Genomic DNA, 25,670 nt, shown 5'->3' on the forward strand with positions numbered 1-25,670 from the left:
CGCATTATGACCAAAATTTTCGGGAACGACCATGGGCATAATAACGAGTGTTCACTGTAGCCAGAACGAATAGCGCCTTCTCGTTTATGGATTTCAATTTGAACTTCATTTTCATAGCCATGGAGGCAGCCTAGGACAAAAGACTTGACTCTAGCTCGAAAGGCACTCGGCTCCCAGGGCTGTAGCAACAAAGAGCGTGGTCCCCTCCGAACATATGTCCGGGTTCACTTAGGTGCGGATGACACAGTGCATGCAGTTTCGAACTCCTTTCGAACAAACGGCGTCGATCAATCGACTTTCGATCAAACGCCTTCGATCAAACGTCATTTGGCCAAACGGCGTTCGACCAAATGGGCGGGCACTACGGCGTTCAAACACCCATTGACTCACTTGATAGATGAAAATAAACTTCCATAAAAATTCGTTCTGACTACATACAAGCAGGACCAAGCTGTTACATAAACTTCAAACTGACACACTAAGCGGCCTTGGTAGTCGCCATTCATTCCACCTTTCTCACCCTATGACCTAGTTCCAAATGCGGGAGAGGAAGATCCGGTCTTTGTGGTCCCCCGCCTTTCGGTGCATATGAGCATTCGGATGTTCTGGACGTTTGGTGCTTATGAGCAGCTTCTCCCCTCCTGCTCATTTCCACCAAACGCTCAAAACCACCAACTTTTTTTCGGTGCATATGAGCGTTTGGAGGTTTTGAGCGTTTGGTGCTTATGAGCTACTACCGTTTCAGAAGACTTTTACGAGACAATCGTCCCTTCTACACAGGTATAAACACCGGGTACAATAGCATAGAGAAGAGACTCAAGGTCAAAGGGTCCAGTCAGCAGCTGTCCCACGCGCGTTTCTCCCTAACGGGGTCATCCACGGAAACCGCGACGGTGGCGCCCCGCCTTAGGAAGTCCGGAAGTAAATTCAAGATGGCTACCGTGAGACCGTAGCCTTAAAGGGACGGTCTCGTACAGATCGAGCGATTCCGAAACTTTGCTGAAATTATATTCAAGAGTGCTACAGAAACACAGTCGCGAAGTTTCAACCAGAACAACGAAGTGGATTTCGAGAAATTGGAAGGAATATGCCGTGACTGCAGACGACGGAAGTCGCAGCTGGATTCAACTCCCTCTCATGCAACGTCACATGTGACGTGGTTATGGTATTTATGGTGGCAGGTCGCCCATTGGGCGACCGAAGCGCAATGCACAATACAGTCGGAGGTGTATGCGCTTTGCGCTTGGAAGTTGTCACGCGCGACGTCGTAATGTCTGATAGCAAATTTAGCGATAGTGACGGGTCCCTGTCACTAAGCGGTGAAGATGAGCTCATCGGCGCCGATCGATTGAAGAACCGGGGACGTCGATGAACCTTTAGCTACTGACCCTTTGCCACAACAACGTGGTTAGCCAGTGAAAGTAGTGGATGATTCGGAATCGATTGACGGGTAAGACTCATCCATAAAAGCGCACTTTTTTTGCGTATATATGTTCCGCCTGATCGTGACACCATTCTAAATTGTACAAACATTGCAGGTGTGTGTGTAGCCACTGCTCGCCAATACCAGCGTTGTGCGCACAATCCGGAACCTGTTTCGATCCGTCACGTACACATGGTGTTGTATTCTCCTGAAAGGTGTTGTAAGGTTTGTTTTTGTTGCGCAGCTTTTTATTTGCATATAAAAATGTGTGTTTCATGGTACGTCATGCAAAATTTCAGACTTGGGCATTTCGTCATATGTATCAGAACTTGGATAGACTGCTGAAAAAAGCTGCTCTCTCTATCCATTCCCGCAAGCGGCAGGAGGTTGTCAACGTGATAAGTGAAGGCTTTCCATTCATGTCATTACACCTGGAGCAAATGACAAAATCAAGGATAACCTGATCTACGTCAACGTCTTCAATTACCCCTGGCCTATGAAAAAAAAAGCCCTTTTCAGGACCATCCAACATATCTGCATCAAAGACCATGCTTCTGCATCGAATAAGCCCTTATCATCATTGATGATTATAATATTTCATATCAAAAATACCTAGACGTGCATTACGAATGTGCAAGATGGAACAGCCTTATTTTTGCTCATGTTACACCGGTGTGTTCATGAGCCCATACTGGCTCACATTTCGATTCGATATCAGGGGTTGCAAACTAACATGATCAGCACGTTGAATACGAAACATGTGTAAATGTTTAAAAAATATGAAAAATACCTAGATGTGCACGACAAATTTGTAAGATGGAACAGCGGTTTGCAACTTGTCGTCAGTCTTATTTTTGCTCATGTTACACCGGTGTGTTCATGAGCCCATACTGGCTCAGATTTTGATTCGATATCAGAGGTTGCACACTAACATGTCCAGCATGTTGAATAGGAATGTGGAAATGTTTAAAAAATATCAAAAGCACCTAGATGTGCATGACAAATGTGCAAGATGGAACAGCGGTTTGCAACATGTTTACATGTTGTCTGGCTTATTTTTGCTCATGTTACAGCGGTGTGTTCATGAGCCCATACTGGCTCACATTTTGATTCGATATCAGGGGTTGCAGACTAACATGTCCAGCACGTTGAATATAAAGGTTGCGGAAGTTGAGTGTTTATGTAGTCATCTTTTATTGTTCCTTATTGTAATGTACGTCCACAGCACTGACCAATTGTGTTAAAATTGGGTTGTTGGTATCGGGTAGTCATAATGATGTTCAAGCAGCAAGCTCTGAGCAACTTGTCGTCCTGTCCTGTCAACAAGGTTGTCTTGGCTTTTGCTGCTTGAACATCATGTAATCACAACACTGATTTGTGGATATAACTTACATATTTATATTATGCAATACTTTTCCCACATCAGCAATGTGCAGGGAAAAATTAAATAGAGCTGTGATGCCTGCGAATTTGAGTTGTTATATTTGTGTACTCATTAGTAGGTGTTGATTCTGGCACAGGAAGGAGTGCCACTCTCATCAGTTAGTGTCAGCTACTGAAAGGGTACAAGACAACATTATTGAGCATAGTTTGGCGATATACTGCTCCGGTAGGGATAATACCTTAGAGAGGCTATATGCAAAACAAACTGATGTAGCCTGCTGGATCAAGCACTTCCTTCTCGCAATACTACCTAGGTACGCGGGACTGCCGTTTCGTGCAGTGCCGACAATTTCTGTATACATCACTTTTGGCTATTATCAACAAAGTAATACCTACATTTCAATACTGCGCGTATCCAGTTCTTTGGACACCGTTGTCACTAACAGTTGACTCCGTGACGGTCGACATCTTTTAGTTTGAGCTGGGTCCCATACATATCGTGCTCGCAGAACGTCTCTTACCTCATATGCATCGTGAACGAAACGTGCGGAGTACACGCACGCGTGTGACAATCAGACCTTTTGTTGAAGATGCTTCGAGTATGTGACACCCAACAGGTGCTTTTCTATATCCATTTTCGTCACATTGTCGTCGACAAAAGAGTTGTTATACACACGGGTTACGTTTCCACCACTTCCATACGGAATATTCTTTTCGCAGGTAAGACGAACTAGAAGTGCTCAAAATACCGAACTATACGAGACAAGTTAGTAAATAAGCGTCAACCGCCTTTATTAGGTGGAGTCATCCACGTAAACTCCCGCTCGAAATGAAAATGCGAGACGTATTGACATTGTTGTTCGGCCACATTTTACAATACGCGTCTTTCGTTTGACCAGAGCACATGCAGCAAATTTATTGCCGTCGCCGTGATCCTCGAACACCTTTTGGAAGTCGTCTGCTCTCACCGCTGCAAAAAGGCGCGAGAGCAGACGATTTGTTCACCCAATAAGCGATCTGCCATCGTAGCGGATATCGCTGTTGCCAACAGAAATCGCAATGTGCTGACGCTGTTCTTATCAACTTAATTCGTTTATTTAATAACCGTGACGATTCTGGACGAGCAAATTCACAGTATTACGTTTTCAGCAATGAGGAATCGAATGGTACGCTTTCTGGATGGGCCAGGGTGTACGAGACCGTCCCTTTAAAGGAGCAATGATGTGACGTTTAAAGGGAGACTCCGGGACAATCCGAAACTATTATAATGTCTATACATCCTCGATACATCCTTCCGAAATGAGAAATACAGTTGGTTTGGCAATCGGGGACTCGTTAGTTGCCAAAAGAGCTTGGAAGCTCAAAACGAAACCGAAACTTCTGAAGGTTCCCTCTACTACCTCCTGTACCATGCGTGACGTCACCGGTAGTCTCGTGTGGGCCACCGGCTGTTTTTCGGGCACGCGCTTTGTAACTTCTTCGTGTCGCGTGGATGACCAGCTGCTTCCTCGATTTCGCTCTAAGATATTCGCCAGCGGTAACAGCAAAACCTACAGAAAGCCGTACACGAGGAATACCGGTGAGGTGAAGCACAGTGTTGCTGGACTGCTTTTCCGTGGAGGAGCACCTAATCACTCGAAGGAAAATATTCATTTTCAAATCATCTGGGCCACTTGGGGATGTGAAATTGTGTTCACTGAAATATCATAGGGTACGGATTGATGTCGCACTGTTACCTCAACACGTTTTTGGTGCCGAGTCTCCCTTTAACATGGCTCGAAACCCTGACTCATGTATCCATCAGGAGCCACCATGCAAATATTTTCGCTCAGCGGTGTATTATAACCCCGCAATCAAATTTCCAAAAACAGTCTGAGATAGCAGCCGCGCACGGCCGACACGATCCTCGCGTGACGGCCCCATGCCTCTTTCCTTCCTTCTTAGCTTGAGCTGTGCCGCTGTACATCACGACGCTCCCCCGTCCTCCGATACTCTTTTCACGAGTGGAGGATTTCTTAAAAGTGTACGGAACAGAGGCCTCGCGCGCGCTCTGTAGTCACCTGTACTCGTCGTCCTTTCGCAGGATCTCATTTTATGCGTTGCAGAACACATCGCGGCGAAAAATAAAAATAGGAATTTGGGGGTCACCTCAGTGCTCATTTAAAAATTCTATCAAGGAATCGACTTGTTCGGGAATTATGAGCTCGACGATATTTATCTTCAGCGAACTTTTACTACGACTGCTGCGACTTACAACCACTAAGAAATTTTCTGTCGCAAGAAAATTGAATTTTCTGAAATGAACTTAGGGTTCTTTTGCTAGGAACAGAAGGTGCATTTTGTATTTACCTTCCATTCCAGTACAAAGTATATTCCCTGCTGCAACGGTAATAGCTGGAAAAAGAAAGGAAAAAAGGAGCGAAAACTTGCTTTGAGACGCACAAATCGTCGGTGAAGCAGTGATGGGCAGTATTAAATTACATTGTATTTAAAATACTATTTTAAAATATAAATACATGTATTTATATTTTGTATTGGAATAGTTTGGAAAAACGGATTTATAATTATATTTCAACGCTGTTTCTGAGTATTTATTTGCTTAAATACATGTAAATGCAACAGATGCGCATGTCTCCACATTTCACAGCTGCATGTGCTGCCATCACTGTGGTCTTGCTTAGAGGCTAGACCCGGTTTGAAGGATTAGTATACTTTTAGAAGTTTCTATCGGGTGTACATGGACACCAGGGTTCAGAATCCCGGGCCGATTTTACAATCTCGGATTTCGAAATGTGGATCCCATCGGGATTTTTTTCGCAATTATCGCCAGGATGTCGTATAGGACTCTATCCACCTGCACAACCATGCTATCAATTGCGATATAGTGCGCGTCTTCTGTCATCCCGATGAAGGAACGAATAACCGAGAGACACGGGACTCTCGGTTATTCGTTCCTTCATCATTATGCACCAGTTAGTCTGCGCCCTATCTCTTTTATCGTTCTGTCATCCCCACGAACATTCTTGGGAAAAAAACGCGAATAACAACAGAACCCTGCTCACGGGGCAAAACCTGCGTATTATACCGGAATGTCTACTTTGCAATGAAATGAGTCTCTTCTTGTCGTCTGCTATCCAATATCTTGTGGCTGCGTCCCAGGATATTTCCCGCAGTTAGTGCACGAGAAGATATGACGCTCAGCAACATTACCTACACGGCCGCTAAAATCAATTACGTTTTTCGCATCATCCGCTGGAGTATTCTGGGGAATGTCACTTGTGCGAATGTTTTGCTCTTCCTGACGTTTATTCATCCAAAGTGACTGTTGTATTCTGGTCTGGAGCAGTCAAGTCGATCGTTTTCTGAAAAGGTTGTCTCAATTTTCTCTTTTTATTTTCAAACATACGTAATCGTGAGGATCAACAGAACACAAAGAGAGATTCTGCAATATTTTTTGTAGCCTTGTGGATTGGAAGACTCCTCCTGATTTCATGGGAGTTTTAATGTTACTTGAGGACTGTTCTCTGTTATGGCTTGCGTGGTTCACACGTGTCAGCAGCAAACGTTGTTGTCATGTGTCGCGGACGACAAGGTTGGTTCGGTTTCCCGCAAATGGTATTTTTCGGGGAACTTTCGTTTTCACTCGTACAGCTCGGGACAAAAGTTTACGGAACACCAGGGTGTCGAATTTCCCCATTGGCGTGACACTCTAGCAGCAAACAGGAGTGGACACTCTACTAGGAGAAGGATAGAATAGCCGGTCACCCGTTTCATATTTGAACCCTTTCTAAGATAGCTAGCACGAGACCGCTCCGATGAAGAAATACGCAAGTGCCGTGTTTCGTAAGCTTTTGTCCCAAGCTGTACCACCATATATTTGTTGTAAGAAAAGCCGAAATTTATTATCCCGAAATCCCGGGATATGGCCTTGCGAAATCCTGGGATTTCGGGACATGGAATTATGCTGAAATCCCGGGATCTGAGCCCTAATGGATACCGCACTTGTGTCAATAATCGGATGGCATCAACGTTCTACCAACGCGCACACAGTAACAAATATGGGTCTTTCGCTCTGAAACTTGAGAAAGATTCCAGGACAACGTCTAGATGTTACAGAACTTTCTGGATGTGCATCTTGTTCTTCAGCTGCTGTGGTGAGGCTCATTTCTTTGAATCAGCATCGTTTAATCACTCAGGAGCTGGGTGGACAATAGGACCATCTAATTAAATCATTTAGTCCAGTGGCTCCCAAACTGCGCCGCCCTGCGGCCCATACAAATATAGACGACGTCGTCGTCAAAGTCGTCGTCGTCGAAGTAGCGCGAGTCATTTGTACAGCCAGGAGACAGAAAGTCCCGGTTTGACTTGAACACCGCTCGTACATGATGTCACCCTGCCTCGTGTCTGAATGAGTGAGTAAGATGTAAGAGAGAATGGGAAGAGCGTGATTGGTTGTCCGTCCTCTCTGTACATGAGGCACTCTAAGGAGAAAGTCCTGCTGTCGTGCTAGCATATCTGACCAGAAGGCCCAGGTTCGAATCCTAGCACACTTTTTTCCTGAGTTGTTCGATTTAAATGATTCTGGGCGTTGGAGGCTTACGTGTTGTGTCGCCCATGTTTGTAGCACGTCTCGGCTAATTTCTCGTTGTTTACATCAGACTGCTACTAAACAGTGGACGTGATACATGATTGAAATTCGGGGAGAAATCTGGTTTATCCCGAAAAAGTCAGACCCTATGTATATATAATGACAAATTTGAATGCATGCCTGCAATGAAATGTCCTTGTGAAAGTTGTATGATTACCTTTGGTTTCTCTGAAAATGCTGGGCAGATATCCCTTCCAGAGAAAGTTCTCCTCTGTTGTCCTGCTCATGTTCTCATTATGCATACACATATCTAATAACACACTATACATGTGACACCAGTACTCGTAGACCACAGTCTTACCAGAGCGGAACACTGTGGTGCACCCTGTAGAGAACCACTGCTTCACATGATGCACATGCTTCACATAGGGTAGTAAACTTCAATCAATATGACCCAAAACATAGCAACTGGTATATTGTGGTCCATAAAAAAGCCTGGAAAAAGTACAGTATCTTCCAGTGTATAACGTACACCGATTTAACCCCCTTTTTTGAAAATTAGAAGAATTTGGAAAATATCCAATGTATAGTACAATGAGCGTCGATGCATACATAACATCACACCATGGGAGTGAACTTACTGGAGTTAGTACAGCACGCAAACTGTAAACTCTACAGCACCGTTAGTGTCCACAGTACTCAATGCCCATGCGTAGAGTGTAAGTAATACCTGAGCCACATGGGCACGAACAATGACATTATCATCTAATGGCATTATGTACTTACGAATCTCGTGCACATGTCAATGACATTAAATGCCATGATGTCGATGTGGCCCACTCACTAAGTAAAACATAGGTTATGCTACTTTAAAAAATTAAGCCTGGTAAAATATCTTGGATAACCACAAATCCACGGGACAGAAGAGACGAACACAGGACAAGCACTCTCTTCTGTCCCATCGCTTTGACCTTATCCAAGATGGACTTTACCCAACTAGCCCAACTATCACTATTGTTTAACTAGCAAAATATTGTTGAAAATGCACGTAATACTCTGAAATACAATATAATATCAAATTGTTCTTTGAATAACATGGTCAGTTAATGCATTTGCCCCCTCGTGCCACATCCAAAACAAGCAATATGGCGGCACGTCAAGTTCTTTTTCTATTGTCGATGAAAATTTGTAATAGACTTCTTCCGTCAAAACATGTTTGACAAAGCTCAAATTTATAAAATCACATTGTGTTGTACAGTAGAAAGTGGTTTTATGCAAACTCAAATTGTTACTCGCGCTACGAATGGGAGCGAGAGTAGACGTTTAATGGGCAAATGATTATGGCAAACTCAGTAAGCAGAAAATGGCATTAAGGCAAATGCCATTAAAATTGTCCGTGTGGCACTGCACAAACGACATCACAACTTAACTCACTGAGCACTTAAAGGAGTTTTTCCTGCACATGTGGCAGGGGTATTATTTTTGTAAGATCCATCACGGATGCAATATTTATCGAAGGCATGGAAATCTGATCAGACAGATTCAGTGCATAGTAGACTTCGGTCTTCTCACATCCCTTCTTAACAACGCTAGCTTTCTGGAACGGGTTAATGATCACTGACACTTTGTAGCCATCCTGTGCTTCTTGGATCCACTTTGCTACCTCGACATTCCAAACTCCTTTCTCCGCTAATTGTGTATCAGTCATTTTTCCTCATATTTCGCTAGACTGACGCTTAAATGAACGATTTACACTTTTCAAAAAATTTTTCTTCTTAGGAAAATCTCAGGTGCAGAATGCGCACTGCCTCTTCGGGACATTTTTTACAATGTATAGCACGCACATTATACACTGGAAAATATGGTACTGTTGATAGTAAAATAACCTCAACTTGTATTTACTGCCAACGGGGACTTTCACATGGATTGTGATAACATGAAGGGTTGTGCTCCATTTCCGACCATAGGCAGTCCCGAGCAACTGATATGGTGAGCACGCTGAAAATCTTTTGCGGACTAGACCATGGTTGATGCATTCAAACGAGGTTGACTTTGTAGAAATGTCAACAGCCACACATGCCTTGGTCAGCCACTATGCGCAACTTAGGGTGCTCAGAGAGACTTTTATTTCTTTTCTTGCATACCCAAACAACAGTATGTGACCCAAACGCTAATGACAATGAGGGAATGATCATATGGCATGGCGACAGTAAAAAAACAAAAAGGTGCAACCCACGATTCACCAAAACACACAGTCCATGATAAAAGAACACCAGAAGACAAACGCAAAAGATTGTAGCCTCATAGGATCTCTTACATTGCGACTAGTCCTAAACTGCACAGGGGAGGCCGTCAGCTGGGCTGTGGATCCCCGTGTATTGCAAGGTGGCACGGAAAAGCATTTATATAATGCAGGTTAATGTCTCTCCGTGCAGGCTTCAACAGCTCTCCAACACACCATAGTTGGCGACACATAGAAAATTGTTTACCTCACTTTCCACATCACTAGCACACAAATGTTTTTTGTCGAGGCACGACACCACGTAGAGTCTTTTTCCGCATGAGCCCTCTGGCAAGTCATGCCTCAGTCATCTTTGCGTTACTTGCGCCGTGTCGAGCTGTCCCCTTCCTCGTCACGCCATTCATACTCATCACCTTTTGAGTTGCTCGCTTTGTTCTGCTTACCTAAACAGTACAATGAAGGCATTACTGCAGGCTGGTGTAAAGAATATGCAGTCTGGATTCATACGACATAACAAAGGGATGGAATTTTCCTTTCCTTTTCTTACTGTGCATGACAAATTATGGGAGAATGTGGAAAGAGTGAATGCATGTCCTGTCTATGTGAACATCACAATAAACCAGAATAAGAATAAATAATAAGAATAATAAGAATAAGAATAATAAGAATAAATAAGGTACAACCTTTGTATGTTGACGAGCAAACTATGCTAACATAACTGAAGGACCCCTGCCTGCCAACTACCGTAATTTCACGCGCATAAGCCGCACCGCAGATAAACCGCAGGACCCGTTTCTAGGAACGTTTTGAAAATTTGAGCAGATAAGCCCCGGCCAATACGATGCGACTGATTTGTGCGACAAGGGAGACCATAGAGAAGGCCATAAACCCTGTGGTCCATACTCCAGGGTCGGCATGGTGTACAACAAAGGAGGTCAGTTTAGTGTTCTACCAAGATCGGATTGTGCCCTTGTTGCATGTTTTTCATGGATCAACAAGTCAGTGGCCTTCCAGAAGGCATGAATGACTGTCACCACTTTCGTTAAAGCTGCTTGAAAGAAGAGACCAGGAAGGTTAGTCTACTCGAATATGAACACGCCCATTACGCATTGTTCATGCATTGGCAGGGCGGTGCTGTTCCAGAGACACTGTCGGCCCTTTCGTTAAAACCGGCATATGGGGAAAATAGGAGAGAAAAATAGTCATCAGATAAACCACAGAGCGCCCGTGAGAAAAAAAAAAAAAATGTGCATAAGCCGCGGCTAATACGCGTGAAATTACGTTAATCAAAAGTTTTGACAGAGATCCCTCCACTAGAAAACCATAGCTTTTTTTTGCAAAGTACAATTCTTTAAAGTGATAGTTCAGACCAAAACCAAAACATGGCACATGCTACAGTGCAAAACCTTTGATTTGAACTCGAAGGGGACCGAAGATTTGTTCAAATAAAGTGGAGTTTGAATTAAAGGGAGCTGCTCTGAATGAGGGCTTGATGCGTTGGTAGCGCATGCTTGCTATATCAGAGATGCGTCATGGCTCGCTAGGCCTTGCCACACGTTCGCGCTCACACGATGGTGGAAACATAAGAGGATGTTTCTTTCCAGAATATTTATTTACAAGCATCAAAACAGCTCAGGATAGAAAATAATCCTATATGCGCTTGCGTTTGTTTCTTCAGCTGCGAGTCTATAAACGTCGTTTGCGATGTTGAGCCCAAACCAATCGCGAACCCCGCGAACGCGAATATCTCCAATTCAAGACAATATCGAATTGCTGCCTTTTTCTTTGCTATGTAGTCAACAGGAAGCCTTGATCCCCTCAAAACCGAGAGGCTTTGTTGCTTTGCCAACAACGAGTAAGCGGCATTGTTCCACGCCGGTCGCGTTTGCGCACACTGTTACGGTGATTTGTTCCTTACTCCTCTTTCCTCTGGCAGAAGTATCGCTTTCATGAGAAATGGACTCACAAGTAATAAGTAAACTTGACATTTAATAAGTCAAGGTGACCTGGACATGCCATCAGAGCACCCCCCGGAAGGCCGTCGAAGGCTGGCGCTTCCAAGTCGATGCGTAGTCGGGCACCGCCCTGCAAACTGTTCTAATGAACTGGTGCACACGTTCATTAGTTCGAATTACCGGGTGTCTTCCCCCACTGAAATACACATGGCTTTGCCAGGACCTGGACGTCAGTTAGAGTCATCCGGAAGTTCGAATTAACGGGATTGCATATCTTACGCTGCTCAGAGGCACTGTGCCAAATATTTCACTCTAATCTCCAATTGAAGTCACAAATAAATTACCGTCAAAGTCACATGTATTTGAATAAATAAATAAATTTTTAAAAAACGTCCGGCAATTCGAATTTACAAGCCAGCACAATACTGTGTTTGAACGAGATCAGCTGGTGGCGCCCAATTACGCACCAGACTGGCAGCACTCGGCAGCGCACTGCTGATGTGCGCAGAGACACGTACTGTGACTCTCAGTTGTAGTAGGGAACTTTGCTGTCACGGGCAATGTGTTCGTTATACAGGGTGGTCCACCAACCATGACAGAAGTTCATAGTAAAAAACGTAGGCCCCGGAGAGACATGCGGTCAAGGGATTTTTGTCTGCCAATAACTTTTGCCACATATCGGTAACATTTTTATTTCATTTCAATTGACGGGAAGTTAATTTCCTGAATTGAACTCCGAAATTTCCCAAGGCAACCTAACGTTTTCTTTGCGGAAATGGGTTCCCCGTGGTCATTTTACTCAGTATAGCCATAATCCCACTCGTAATGCAATAGCAATTGCTGAAATAAATTTGCCGAAAATCCGTAGAAATGAGCCCTTGGCTCTGCCTTTTTTTTTGACAACTCGTAGTTTGAGCGCAAAGCTGCGAAGAAAGGAGGTTACATTGATAAGCCACATGAGAGGGGAAAGGGTTACAAGAGCTCTCTGCTCTCGTTTTGGTTCAGGCGAGCTTGTGCAACGATATTCTGTTTCTCTTTTACGATCGCTGAAATCATAAACTCTGGTAATCCACACCTTTTACTAGGTCAACTTGTTCTTAGCTTTAGAAAAGGTAGTCTTTGTATGTGGGCTAATTCAAGCTCTCCGTGAATGAACAGTGTTCGCAGACAAGGCAATGGGGCAATCGTTTGACTATTACGTGGCTGACACATGTCCGATCTGAAAGAGACGCTTTCCATGCTTTCAAAAACTTTCTGTAACTCTTTGTAATTTCTTCCTTCGCTTGGGTATAGTAACCCAGGAGCAGGCTGTTCTTCGAGGTAGAGTGTAATTCGGGACAGCTCCATCATTACTTCATGAAATCCGATCTTTGACGACAAATAACGGTTCACAGCAATCATTTTTGCAACTTTAGCGGGTCCAGTCTCGCTCCACAGTTTCTGTTACTTCCAGCAGATTTCTTTGCACTTGGAAGTAGCCCATTCGATGCCTCCATATTCTTTACCAACACCGTGATAGTACGAGTAAAAGGAAACCACATGTCAATGTTGCACACTCAGTACATTTTCGGTTTACAAACCACTTCACAAGTTCATGTGATGCTGAGATGGAGGCAAGATGTGCCGCCGTCTGCAACGTGATGACGACGATGACAATAGAGCGGATACGTTTCGGGTCGGCATAAAATCCAACATGTCGCTACTCCTATGCAAAACATGTTTCACTATACACAAATTTTCGCGGCGCCTCAGTCTCGTCCACAATGCTGACGTGAAAGTGCACCAATGAAGCTGTTACACTACGTTTCAGAAATATTAGAAAAATATTCACAAACCGCAAATACTCCAAATCACCTGCGAATACTGTTCAAATCACTAAGTAAGTTGCCGACCGATTTTTCGGACATGCTCGATTATTCGGACTCGTTCGCGGAACGGCCGCGGGTCCCATAGAGGTGATGTATAAGATCGTCAAAAATTTCAGACGCCATGCAGCTCCGTCGCTCGATATTTCGGACTCTGTTTGCCCAACCTGCAAATTTCTCTCATGGGGTGACTGAAAACATTGGTATCATCTAAAATTCGTATAAAAAAAAAATCAACCAACTAAAATATTGAGGCAAAGAATAGGCAGTGATGATTATTGATTTTCCATTCCTCTGAGTAGAAGAGGTCTGTCGTAGCGCTTTTGCGTCTTCGTTTTTGGCGAACGGCCCAGCACGTGCTGTCCGCCCGCGAGTCGCGCGGCAACACTGTAAAGCAAGCTTCACCTAAAACACGCATGCGTTAGGTGAAGCCGACTTGCGGACTTGATGACGGTGGTGCCTCTGTCAGTGTAGTTACAGTGACGAAATGTCGCTTCGGGAAATAGAAGCTGATGTTATCAGGCAGAGCTGGAAGCGCGTTAGGAAAGCATCGACAAATTTTTGCAGCCTACTAGGGCTTAGTAAAGTTTATTTTCAAGCAAAATTCGTTTTTTCGGACTGCTCGATTATTCGGACTCTTGCACGATCCCCACAGAGTCCGAAAAATCGGACGGCGATTGTTTTCGTTTAGAACTCAAATTTTCGAGTACTGTTCGCACAGCTCTATAGTCAAGACCCATCCTGTTGACTCCTCAGTCAACAAAAAGGCTTGAATGATGGACAATATTTTTTTGGACTGGGTCCGAGGGATTTGCGTCCCCAGGGTTTGGTTCAACGTCGAACACAATGTTGCTTGTGTCGCTGCTGAAGAAACAGACGGAAAATGCGAATAACAGATTGTTTTCAGCCCTGAGATGTTTTGGGAATAAGCCTCTCATATACAGGGTGTCTTCTTTTTTTTTTTATACAGATTTTTCATAAAAAAACTATAAGAGCTATAAACATCCTGTTTTCACTTCTATCATCTCTGGGCCGGCGGACGTTCTTGGCCATCTGTTTCTCAGCCATCGAATGACTAATTACCTAAAAATCGTTAATTAACTTTTTAATTATAAAAGCTACAAGGTCGTCCCAATGAGAACATCTGGTCCCTTCGGTCACCTGATACCATTACCGTTTTCAGAACAAAAATCCGTTCGATAGATCGCCCGCAAAAAATTCGTGAAAGAACACAATTTTCTTCTTTATTTTGTTCATTGCGCATCTTCGGAGACGTGTCTTTCCTTCACTCCTAATGTGAGAGAGTGAAAGAGCACACTGTCGCCGCTTGCTGGAAAAAGATTAAAAGAGAACAGAAAATTCAAACCCAAGATAAGGGCACTTCGGATAGCATCACCAGGTACATTTCTTTTTGTTTTGTTTCCGCAAGTTCGAGCTCATCTTCGACGCATGAGGCGGCACTGTGCTCCTTCACTCTCTCACATTGGTTGTGAAGGAAAGACGCGTCTCCGAAGATGCGCAATGAACAAAATAAAGGAAAAAAAAGGTGTTCTTTCACGAATTTTTGCAGGCGATCTATGGAACGAATTCTTGTTCTGAAAACGATAACGGTAGCAGGTGATCGAAGGGACCAGATGTTCTTATTGGGACGACCTTGTAGCTTTTATAATTAAAAAGTTAATTAACGATTTTTAGGCAATTAGTCATTCGACGGTTGAGCAACAGATGGCCAAGAAAGTCCACCGGCCCAGAGATGATATAAGTGAAAACAGGATGTCTATAGCCCTTATAGTCTTTTAATAAAAAATCTGTATAAAAAAAAAAAAGACACCCTGTACCTCACTTACAAGCACATGCTTGCACCTTTTTGGTTGCTTGGACCCTTGGGCACCTGTTATGCACGGAGAATTGGGAATCCTTTTTGGGAATTTTTCTTTCATTCTACATATTGAGATGCCAGCTTAAAGAGACTTTCATCCTAGCGGAGGTAAAAGTACATTGCTCCCTATGGCCGCCTGGTGGGGAATGTCAATTATTTCCTTGTATCATGTTTCGCTGTAACAATGTTTGACTGTATTTATTTCACTTACGGTTGGGAGTGAACTATGCCTTTAATGTAGGTATGCGCATTAGGTGAATGGTGTGGGACAATGCAGCAGCAAAACACTGACAAAATGGTCAAAACAAGGAACAGAACGGGATGGCTACAAACTCTCAACTGGTTCTATTGGCACTAGAACAGGTAAATATATAGAGACAGTTAGCATGCCATCAGTCGTGCTCACCGATCGTGAACGGCATTACTATCTCTACCATCTTGGAGACTGAATTGTACTCCTCGAGTTCCCCCTGGGTAGTTTCATTTTAAATCGAACAACGTGTGAAAGACGTATTTTTTGATTCGCCTAGAAAAAATATATGTTAGATGACAGCTCAAACGACGCAAATCGCGCCACGTGCGACGCTCGTGCGTGGAGTAGTTTCCGCGTGGGAGAGGAGGAAAGTCTGAGGCTGCTTGAGCGCGCTTTCTTCTGGACCGACTTTGACGGGATCTAGCACCGCTGATTTTTTGCCTAGGAACTGGAAGTTTTTTGTGATTGTAGGCTGCACTATAGACACTGTCGACAGCCACCCACAGAATTCTGAGGGCCACAGACTTTCTGTTAAAAAATGCCAAACTTGGCGTAAACGTTCAAAAAGACCAAATTTTGTTAACAATTTGCTTCATGACGGAACGTCTGAGGACATCGAGGTTAGTACCATTCGTTAGGACGTTGAAAGAACTTTCGTGCTGTATAAAGTTCATTTTTCTCAGTTCACTGCTTTCTGTGTTATTAGCTTGAGAATCGCACATGGTAGGCGAAAATTGCCAATGTTGCATCTCAATTTTCTCAAAAAGGCCATCTTCGATTTCCTTGATTATTTTTGAAAAGGTGGCGTCATGTCTCCACTTTAGACCCCAAGTAAGACAATCTTTTATTTTTACCCGGGAGACGCGCAGCGATTTTTTTTTGTCATGCATGGTCCACGAAACTGCAGCCTTGCGCGCCCCATCGACGAGCACGCGACCTTCAACCTCTTCTTTGCTACAGGTCTCCCACTGACGGAGTAATCAATGACTGCACGTCGTGAGCTTGTTGTAGTATCCCCAGAGCATTATTTTACGTTTACCCAATGGTCTCCCAGTTTCGTCAGGCTCGTTCAAACCGTGGGAGAGTACATGAGTTGCCTGTGCGCCCTTGACGAGAAGCCCCAGTCCGCGAACATACCGACAAAGTAGTGAGAAGAAACGAAGCGCTTCGTAAAGATCTTTATCCAGTGGTAACATCGTAGCTTTTGTTTCAGGTTGCCGCCAGTCCCCCAGGCAGTGTGAAATTCACATCCTTTTCATTGGTAAAAGAGTCACTAAATAAGCTACGCGTAGCTTATTTAGTGACTCTAGTAAAATAACGTTGTGGAAGTTTCGAAAAACGTAAAATGTGCCTATTGCGAGATCCCTGCAGATGATGGCTGCCACCATTGGATTAATATCATCCGAAAGCTTTACAGGACCTTTCACATATAAAGTGACTGGGTTCAAGCGCGCAAAACCACGAGTGGTACGCGAACATTTTGCATGTTCAATCTTAATTATTTCTAAAACGCCAGAATATTTTTCACAATTTATTCCACAGGGGCAGAATTATGCCTGTACTTTGTGCTGCTGGTAAGGTAGGTACCTTTTCTCTTTTTGATTGAGACGCTGGGCTACCTTTCCGTGGAGCGATTTTTCCACACAAAGGCGCTCCTCGTATGTTTACGAGCGCGCTTTGCTTCGTAGTCTTTGCTTTGTAATTTATTGCCCAGATGTTGCATTCTGTACTTATTTTGCACTTATGGTACGTATGTTTATTTTTTCCTTTGGAGACGCAGGGCAATACTTTCGCGGGCGCCTTGAACTTGCTATTACGCACTTTCATGGGAGCCGCATGCACGACGTGTGGTTATGCACGTGTGCATATTCACTATTCTCCCGCACATGTGCTTGAGGCAATGCACATACGCACGCTATGAGGCTGTCGTGCGAGTTAATATTAGGAAGGCAGAACTACGGCCACAGGGGACAGAAAGTTACAACACGTGAGAATACAAATTTGTGGCCGCCTGGTAGCAGCCGTCTCTTAGCTTGGGCGCAATAAGTGATAGTTCCGAAGCTGTGCATGCTACCTTTAATTAGTTTTATGCCCAGTAGCGTTATTTCGGAACCACGACGAGTACTATATATAAAGCCCGTAAGACCGCTGTGATGACAGTATGTTGCTGCTCCCAAGTATAACACGTTCGCCCTCCACGAGCTGTGTCAGTGCCACCGTGGGAATCAAAATTTCCGACAGAACATCGCACAACTAAAATCCCTCGCTTCCGGTAGCCGTAGGTACCTTAAACCCTCGGTGTGGTCTTCAGTAATCCTTTTGGCATCCATGCGCTTGAACCCAGTCATTTTATATCATGTGAAAGGTCATATCTAAACGTATCGGATGATGCTAATCCAATGGTTGCTTCCATCACCTGCAGGGGTCTCGCAATGGGTATATTTTACGTTTTGCGAAACTTCCACAACGTTCTTTTACCAATGAAAAGGATGTGACTTTCACACTGCTTGGGGGACTGGTGGCAACCTGAAACAAAAGCTACGATGTTACCACTGGATAAAGGATCTTTACGAAGCGCTTCGTTTCTTCTTACAACTTTGTCGGTATGTTCGAGGACTGGGGCTTCTCGTCAACGGCGCACAGGCAACTCATGTACTCTCCCACGGTTTGAATGAGCCTGACGGAACTGGAAGACCATTGGGTAAACGTAAAGTGATGCTCTGGGGACACTACAACAAGCTCACGCAGTGTGGTCATTCATTTCTCCGTCAGCGGGAGACCTGTAGCAAAGAAGAGGTTGAACGTCGCGTGCTCGTAGGTGGGGCGCACAAGGCCGTAGCCACGTGGACCCTGCCTGACAAAAAAAAATCGCTGCGCGTCTCTCAGGTAAAAATAAAAGATTGTCTTATTTAGGGTCTAAAGTAGAGACATGACGCCAACTTTTCAAAAATAATCAAGGAAATCGAAGATGGCATTTTTGAGAAAATTGAGATGCAACATTGGCAATTTTCGCCTACCATGTGCGGTTCTCAAGCTAATAACACAGAAAGCACTGAACTGAGAAAAATGAACTTTATACAGCACGAAAGTTATTTCAACGTCCTAACGAATGGTACTAAGCTCGATGTCCTCAGACGTTCCGTCATGAAGCAAATTGTTAACAAAATTTGGTCTTTTTGAACGTTTACGCCAAGTTTGGCATTTTTTAACAGAAAGTCTGTGGCACTCAGAATTCTGTGGGTGGCTGTCGACAGTGTCTATGGTGCAGCCTACAATCACAAAAAACTTCCAGTTCCTAGGCAAAAAATCAGCGGTGCTAGATCCCGTCAAAGTCAGTCCAGAAGAAAGCGCGCTCAAGCAGCCTCAGACTTTCCTCCTCTCCCACGCGGAAACTACTCCACGCATGAGCGTCGCACGTGGCGCGATTTGCGTCGTTTGAGCTGTCATCTAACATGCATTTTTTCTGGGCGAATAAAAAAATACAACTTTCACACGTTATTCGATTTAAAATGAAACTACCCCCTGCTTGACACATGTTGGCATTTTGTTATTGTTACGATCATTCCTGATAAGGTTGACACGTTCCCAGGTGTGCATTCTTGCGTGATGTAATTCTACTTTATTGATATATTTACCTGTTCTAGTGCCAACAGAACCAGTTGAGGGTTTGCAGCTGTCCCATTCTGTTTCTTATTTTAACCCTTTTGTCCGTATTTTCCTGCCACATCGTCCCATACCATGATCTGTCACCAATTACCCCGACTAATATCCGTTATGCACATTAGGTACTCACATTTTGTCCTCTGTGGTGGGTGCCGGAATTCCTTTAGGTGCGTTGCATTTCTCCTGAGAAATAAGAAGATAGTTATTGCACAGGAGAACATGCACAGTAGAGTCATGGCAATTCAAACCCAGGAAGCTATGAATTTTAATTGGAGTTACCAGAAATTCACCTCTATAGAGTGCAAGACAAAATTAAGATTTATCATGTGGAAAGCTGCACATACAAAGCACATGACTGAACCATTTCTTTCTAGGTGTGTGTAAATATTGAAACTTTCAAATGAATATCTGCAAAATTACCCTTCGAATGTTGAACCAAATTACGATTATCACATCATAGGACAAAGGCTTATGCAGTGGAACCTCATTAATACGTACCTGCTTCAGAGGAAGTTCCCCACCAGAAAATGTAGCTGTGTGAAATCCCCGACTCTATTGCCATTAAAACCAACGGATTTAATGTCCACTTACTAAGCGGTAGTGGTTTATTGCGTACCTGTTGCTTAGTATGTATATGTGCTTATTGTTGCATACGAGCTCAAAACGGCCTCTCGGACAATTCTCTGGAGCTTTACAGAACCTTAACCATCCGTGAACTTGTTGTCGTTTGTTCCTGTTCCCTGTTTTGGGTTACTCTTCCTGTTGCCATGTACCAGATCATGTGCGCCCTGGCCCTTCTGCTGTTTAACCATCCTCACTGAGTCCATATTTCTTGCACAAAGCGCATTCTAGTATCAGAGTGCGCTGGCAATGTTTCTAGATGGGCGGTCATGGTTGTGTGTATTGCTATCATCGTCACGAGTTCTGGCTTTTGAGTGCTGTTGTACAGGGTGTTACCCTATAAAAGTCTACCCGCGTCGGCATGCCGTGCTCGCCAATTACTCAATGCAGGCGGTACAATGTGTTGTCTACGTATAAACCTCACAAGGACATTCATCCATGGCAAATATCGAAGTGATTGAGCACCATTACGCAAAGTTATAGCGCAAAACGTGAGGTTCCCGTAGGCAAAACAGCCAAGATGGCGCCTCTCAGTAAGCAGACGACATCCCTTTTGGGTGTCGTTTGCTGAGTACATCGGCATTTTTCGTACCTCACGTTGCTTACTTCTGAGCAAAATACGACAGTTACACGAAAGCGAAATGAAACTGCAGTTCCATCCGGCTGGCAGGATATGCGACACGTCGTCGTCTGGGGAGCAGCATGGCAAGTGCTCTTCTCAACGCCGCCATCTTGATTGTTTTGACTATGGGAATTTCACGTTTTGAGTTATAACTTCGTGTTGCGGCGCTTAATCACTTCCAAATTCACCAAGATTAAATGTCCTTATGAGCTTTATATGAAGATCGCACAATGTGCCACCTGCATTGAGTAATTGGCGAGTACGGCATGGCGGCACGGGTAGACTTTTATAGGGTAACACCCTGTAATTTGTTCTCGTTCAGCAACTCCTGCACAGTGAGCATGCTTTGCCTGGCCTAAATATATTTGGAAGTGTTCAATGCAAGGAAGTCTTGGTGGCAAACAAAAATTACATTGCTGCGTAAATAAATGATTATGTCTATCCTTCATTTGCAGTAATTTTCAGATTCTCTTTTTTGACAGGCAAGTGGGCAAATACAGTCGGAGACTGATTTTTCTGACTTCTAGGAGCCATGAGATCAGTCAGAATTTTTATTGAATGACATAAATCCACTTTGTGTATTTCAAAAGCCTTCTCTCAGAACATTCAAAGTGACTTAAAAAAAGTATCTATACATGCATGGTTCTACACAACGTTTCGCAGGGAATTTCAGCAGGTGTAGTACTATCCTCATACGCGTTCATCAGTGCAGTCACCACAGCAAGGATTGCCGCTGTGGATACGGGTGCATCACCGACATCCTTGTCACTGCTGTCGTTTTTACTTTTTTACGCTGTCGGTGCCGAAGACAAAGCTGAAGCAACGCTTCAGCAGCATCAAACGGCAATGTCATGTTAGCCTCGATCTTCGATGAATTTGCGTCTTTGCGTCCACCAAACGCGTCTATTGCAGTAACATCAGCATCCTCACTTGAGGATGGCATTTCCAGTGGTTGCACTGACAGGAAGCTGCCTGCAGCAGCTCTTGGAGTGGGAAATATCTGGTTTTGTAGCAGCTTTTATAGTCCGTGGAGCAGAGAGTATCAATTCCCGATTTCATTGCATATGGTGCACTGTTCTATGTCATGAACTTGTTGTTGGCATAAGATTGCGTGAAGCACTAGCCTCGTGTGCTATCGTGCAACTAAAAACAGAAAATGTTGCAAACACACAACCCATCACTTATCTAGAGAAAGGACAAACCAATAAATTCGACAAGAAAGATTTGAACATACAGCTAGAAGCATCATCAGTATGTATCAGCATCAAGGCTTCAAGGTTTGAAAGAGTTGAAGTGTGAGGAACACGTTCCAAATTTTTGGAGTTCGAATTATCGGTCGGCGACTGTATTCAGTAGTTTTCTGTTGAGCCGTACTACCACCTTGTACACACTTTTCACGCACTCCTGCCAAGTACGGTACAATGAGGTTCTTTACTGTAACGGTATTAGCTCTCACCAATTAAACCCAGGACACTAGCGCGACACATGCCCAAGGACATGCACTTGAAATAATTTGGCTAGTAAGGATTACTGATTAATGTAATGGCTTAACACAAGACATCCATGCTTATAGCACATGCACAGTGAAACCATTATCATAAAGAAACATAGAATGTGTTGTTCTATGAAGCTAACGGAAAACAGTAAAAACATCGACTTTGAAAATCTTATACACATTTTTCATTTTTCACGCTGATTATACCTGCTTTGGTATTGCAAGTGCTGGTGAAACGCAGACAGACAAGTAGAATGAAAGTAAAGAATGACACGTTCAGAACGTCGGATGATTTAGCGATGAACACATCTTAGCTCACAGGTTGTCACAAAGTCAGAAGGTAGCAAGTGCACTGGCAACGCCTCTTGCATCTGTTGTACAGGTGTCGAACTGTCATTTGCGTAAGTGTCATTCCTGAAGGTAATACAGTGCTATCCCATTAATTTGAACTAACGTTCGGGTCCTGGCAAAGCCATCAGTGGGGGGCAAACACCCAGCAATTTGAACATATGAACGTGCACAACCGTTTATTCAAACGAGACTGCCCGGCCACACCCGAGACCTGACTATGCATCAGCTCGGAAGCGCCGACTGTGCGCTGTGGGCATTTTAGGGACATCTTTACTTATTAAATGTTAAGTTTACTTATTATGTACTTTTAAGTCAATTTCTCATAAAAGCGATACTTCTGCCAGAGGAAAGAAGAGCAAGTAACAAATCATGGTGTTAAGCGACCATTAGCAACCTCAATGGTGTGCACAAATGGTGGTGCACTCGTCGGTGGCAAAGCAATCAAGAATCACTGTTTCATGGGGATCAAGACTCTTCCTGTTTCCTACACAGCCAAGATAAAAACGGCACAAATTCCATATTATCTCGAATTGGGTTGGCAAAATTCGCGTTTGCGGGGTTCACGATTGGGGTTGGGCTTAAAGGAGCTATAAACAGGTATGAAAGGTGCACTTTTTTTAATGCAGTGTGATTCGTTTCCTACAGTGACGTTGAGCAAAACTTTCTGTAGCAAAAAAGTAAATAATGGCTCCAAACCGACCGAATATTCACTGCACTCTTTCGCGCTCATGGCCCGCCCTGCCATACCCTGGCGACAATAGAGATACGTCATTTTGACGTCGCGCACCATCAACCATTCAAAATGCGGAAAGCGTATACATGAATTTTGTTGTAATATCGGGAAGTGCGGTCAATTCTAAACATGTTTACACTTGTCAATGCCAAGGTAGCCAGATCAAGAGGTAAAAAAAGCCCAGAATATTATATTTCATGTGCGCACTATGTTTTCAGCGCTGTATTGCTCCGCTAGGTCACAGCGATGTTCCCGCAACCGGTTCTCCCCGCATGCCGCTGCTTATGTCAACGAGACCCGTCATTGGCTAGGAGTCTGAAATCTCCCCCATCTCCAGTGGCTGGAATGCAGCTTTGCTACACGTGCGAGACGTGTGACGTAGGTGCTCTCCGAGTAGGAAGGAGAGGCTCGCCCGGATTATGCACCTTGAATGGCATTGTTTCGTGGTAAAGACTCTCGCTAGAAGTAAATTAATTTCATAATTGGATATCGCGAGCCACGTTCTCTCATAGAGCATAATAATTGGAGAATATTCGTGGAGCTGTTTAATGCCCCTTTAACGTCGCAGACGACGTTTTAGAGTCACATCTGAAGAAACGAACGCAAGCACGTAAAAGACTATTTTCTGTTCTGGGCTGTTTTGATGCTTGTCTGTAAATAAATATTCTGGAAAGAATCAGCCTCTTATATTTCCGCCACCTCGTGACTGCGAACGAGCAGCAAAGCCTGGTGATTCATGACGCATCTCTGATGCAGCTAGCATGTGCTGCCAATGCATCAGGCTTTAGTTTGAACTCCGCTGTAGTCGAACAAATCTTCGGTCCCCTTCGAGTTCCAATTAATGCGATTGCACCGTACATAGCTTAGAACGGCATCCTTCATTAGCACCCTAAAATTACTCTCTTTGACGATGCTGTGTGGCTGTGTTTATCACGCGTGAATGTTTCTGCGACACTGGGGTTCAGCGCTTCTTTCCTTTCATCTACTAAAGGCATATGTCTTGCTACTGTCTGTAAAAACTGTGAATGCAGTTTCAAATGATTTTGAAGCACTGTTATAGTATTTCTGAGCAGCGCTCACAGCTCCCGCACAATGCTGGACACGAGAGGCTATGTCGAAATATCGGGGCATCCCACTCCTCGATCATAGCTCTTGATGGATGCATGAATGATTCAGCTGGTTTGAATGCCAAAGTACAAAAACACAAAAGGTCACTACCATAAATTGGAACTGTGCGAATAACAAAATTTTGAAATCGAATCTAATGCGAAATCATACCGACACTGCTGTCAAATTTGAATATCCCAAAACGCCCAATTCGAGTATTTCGAATATAGAAAATTTTGTAACTTGTGTTATTGGGTACTGCTGCTCCCAATGGGGGAGCCTACAGCTTTTCAGTCACAATAAAATATCATACGAAAAAGAAGCTCATGTACTTCAAGTATTGGAACGCACATTATATTGCTGGGTGTGCATCCTTTGGTTTATATGTTTGTATTTGTACTTTCTGAGTTTTTACGACACTGCAAATATTTCCCTGTTACTGTATGCTGCCCTGGAAGTTGTGAACACACTTATTGGCAGCTGTAATGTGCACTGTATAGTAGGACCTATAATGACCAATATTGTAAACACAGAAAACCTATTAATCACTTGTGGGTGTTTGCTTGGTGTGGACCCACATAGGAACATATTGTGATCATAACTACAAGTTGTCACGCAGAAAAGCTAGTCTTTGTACACGCGGGCTGATTGAAGCTCTGTGTTTGCAGGTAAGGAGTAGAGCTGCTCACTTGACTACAGTGTGGCTGACACATGTCCGATGTGAAAGAGACGCTTTCCATGCCTTCAAAAGCTTTGTTATTTCTTCCTCTGCTTCGGTATAGTAACCCAGGAGAGGTCAGTTCTCCTAGGTAGTGTGTATTCTGGGACAGCTCCAGCCATTAGTTCATGAAATCCGCAATCTTTGATGCCAGACAGATAACGGTTGGAGGCCTTCACATAGGAATCAGTATGCATAGGGCCCTGTATTTTAGGGTAAAACTCATTTTTATCCCCCAATTTGCATCATTGTCACTTGAGGTGAAACCAGAAAAAACCCAAAAACTAACTTGGCAAAGTGCAAATACAGCCAGAAATACCGGCTGTAGACGATGCTATGTTCCGCATCTCCTGTTCATGTAAAACACGAGAAGCACACCTTTTTTTTTATTTCTACTCGTAAATCTGCTTTTCCACCCAATATTTCCCGATTTTACCCTTTTACGGCCTCAGAAATAACACCAGATTTTTACCCCCCCCTCCCCGATTTTCAGAAAACATAAAACCCAAAACACAGAGCCCTAAGTATGCACTAATTCTAGGGCTTAACTTTTTAGGGTTAGACACAATTATGCCCGATATTTACTTCCCGATTCAAATCAGAAACAACGGGTTTAATCCGGTATTTCCCCGAAAAAAAGAGGTCATCACAACAAACACAGAACTTTAGAAACTCTGTTGTAAATGCATAAATATGTTCGTACAAACTTTTAAAACAGAGACCCTGCTGCCTCTTAGATGCATGAACTAAATATTGACACTCAGTGTCTACT

General features: G+C 43.8%; 1 protein-coding gene and 2 long non-coding RNA genes across 3 annotated transcripts in view; 2 read left to right on the forward strand and 1 right to left on the reverse strand.

Moving 5' to 3' along the window:
- Nucleotides 1-25,551, forward strand: part of LOC135396590 (uncharacterized) — a 356,249-nt gene extending 330,698 nt beyond the window's left edge. Inside the window, exon 4 of the long non-coding RNA XR_010423460.1 lies at nucleotides 25,541-25,551. This is a non-coding gene — a long non-coding RNA (uncharacterized LOC135396590). The remainder of the gene's footprint in view (nucleotides 1-25,540) is intronic.
- LOC135397945 (uncharacterized) lies at nucleotides 1,110-2,245 on the forward strand. Its single transcript, XR_010423903.1, has 3 exons — nucleotides 1,110-1,450; nucleotides 1,539-1,648; nucleotides 1,723-2,245. It is a non-coding gene; the product is annotated as an uncharacterized LOC135397945 (long non-coding RNA).
- The window catches only part of LOC135396588 (aprataxin and PNK-like factor), a 56,258-nt gene continuing 40,085 nt past the window's right edge, over nucleotides 9,498-25,670 (reverse strand). Inside the window, exons 10-11 of the mRNA XM_064627632.1 lie at nucleotides 19,382-19,434; nucleotides 9,498-10,079 (exon numbers count right to left, since the gene is read on the reverse strand). Coding sequence (XP_064483702.1) covers nucleotides 9,994-10,079; nucleotides 19,382-19,434 — 139 coding nt within the window. The 3' untranslated portion in view covers nucleotides 9,498-9,993. The remainder of the gene's footprint in view (nucleotides 10,080-19,381; nucleotides 19,435-25,670) is intronic.

The sequence above is a fragment of the Ornithodoros turicata genome, chromosome 6 (assembly GCF_037126465.1).
Source record: "Ornithodoros turicata isolate Travis chromosome 6, ASM3712646v1, whole genome shotgun sequence".
Taxonomy (NCBI): Eukaryota; Metazoa; Arthropoda; class Arachnida; order Ixodida; family Argasidae; genus Ornithodoros; species Ornithodoros turicata.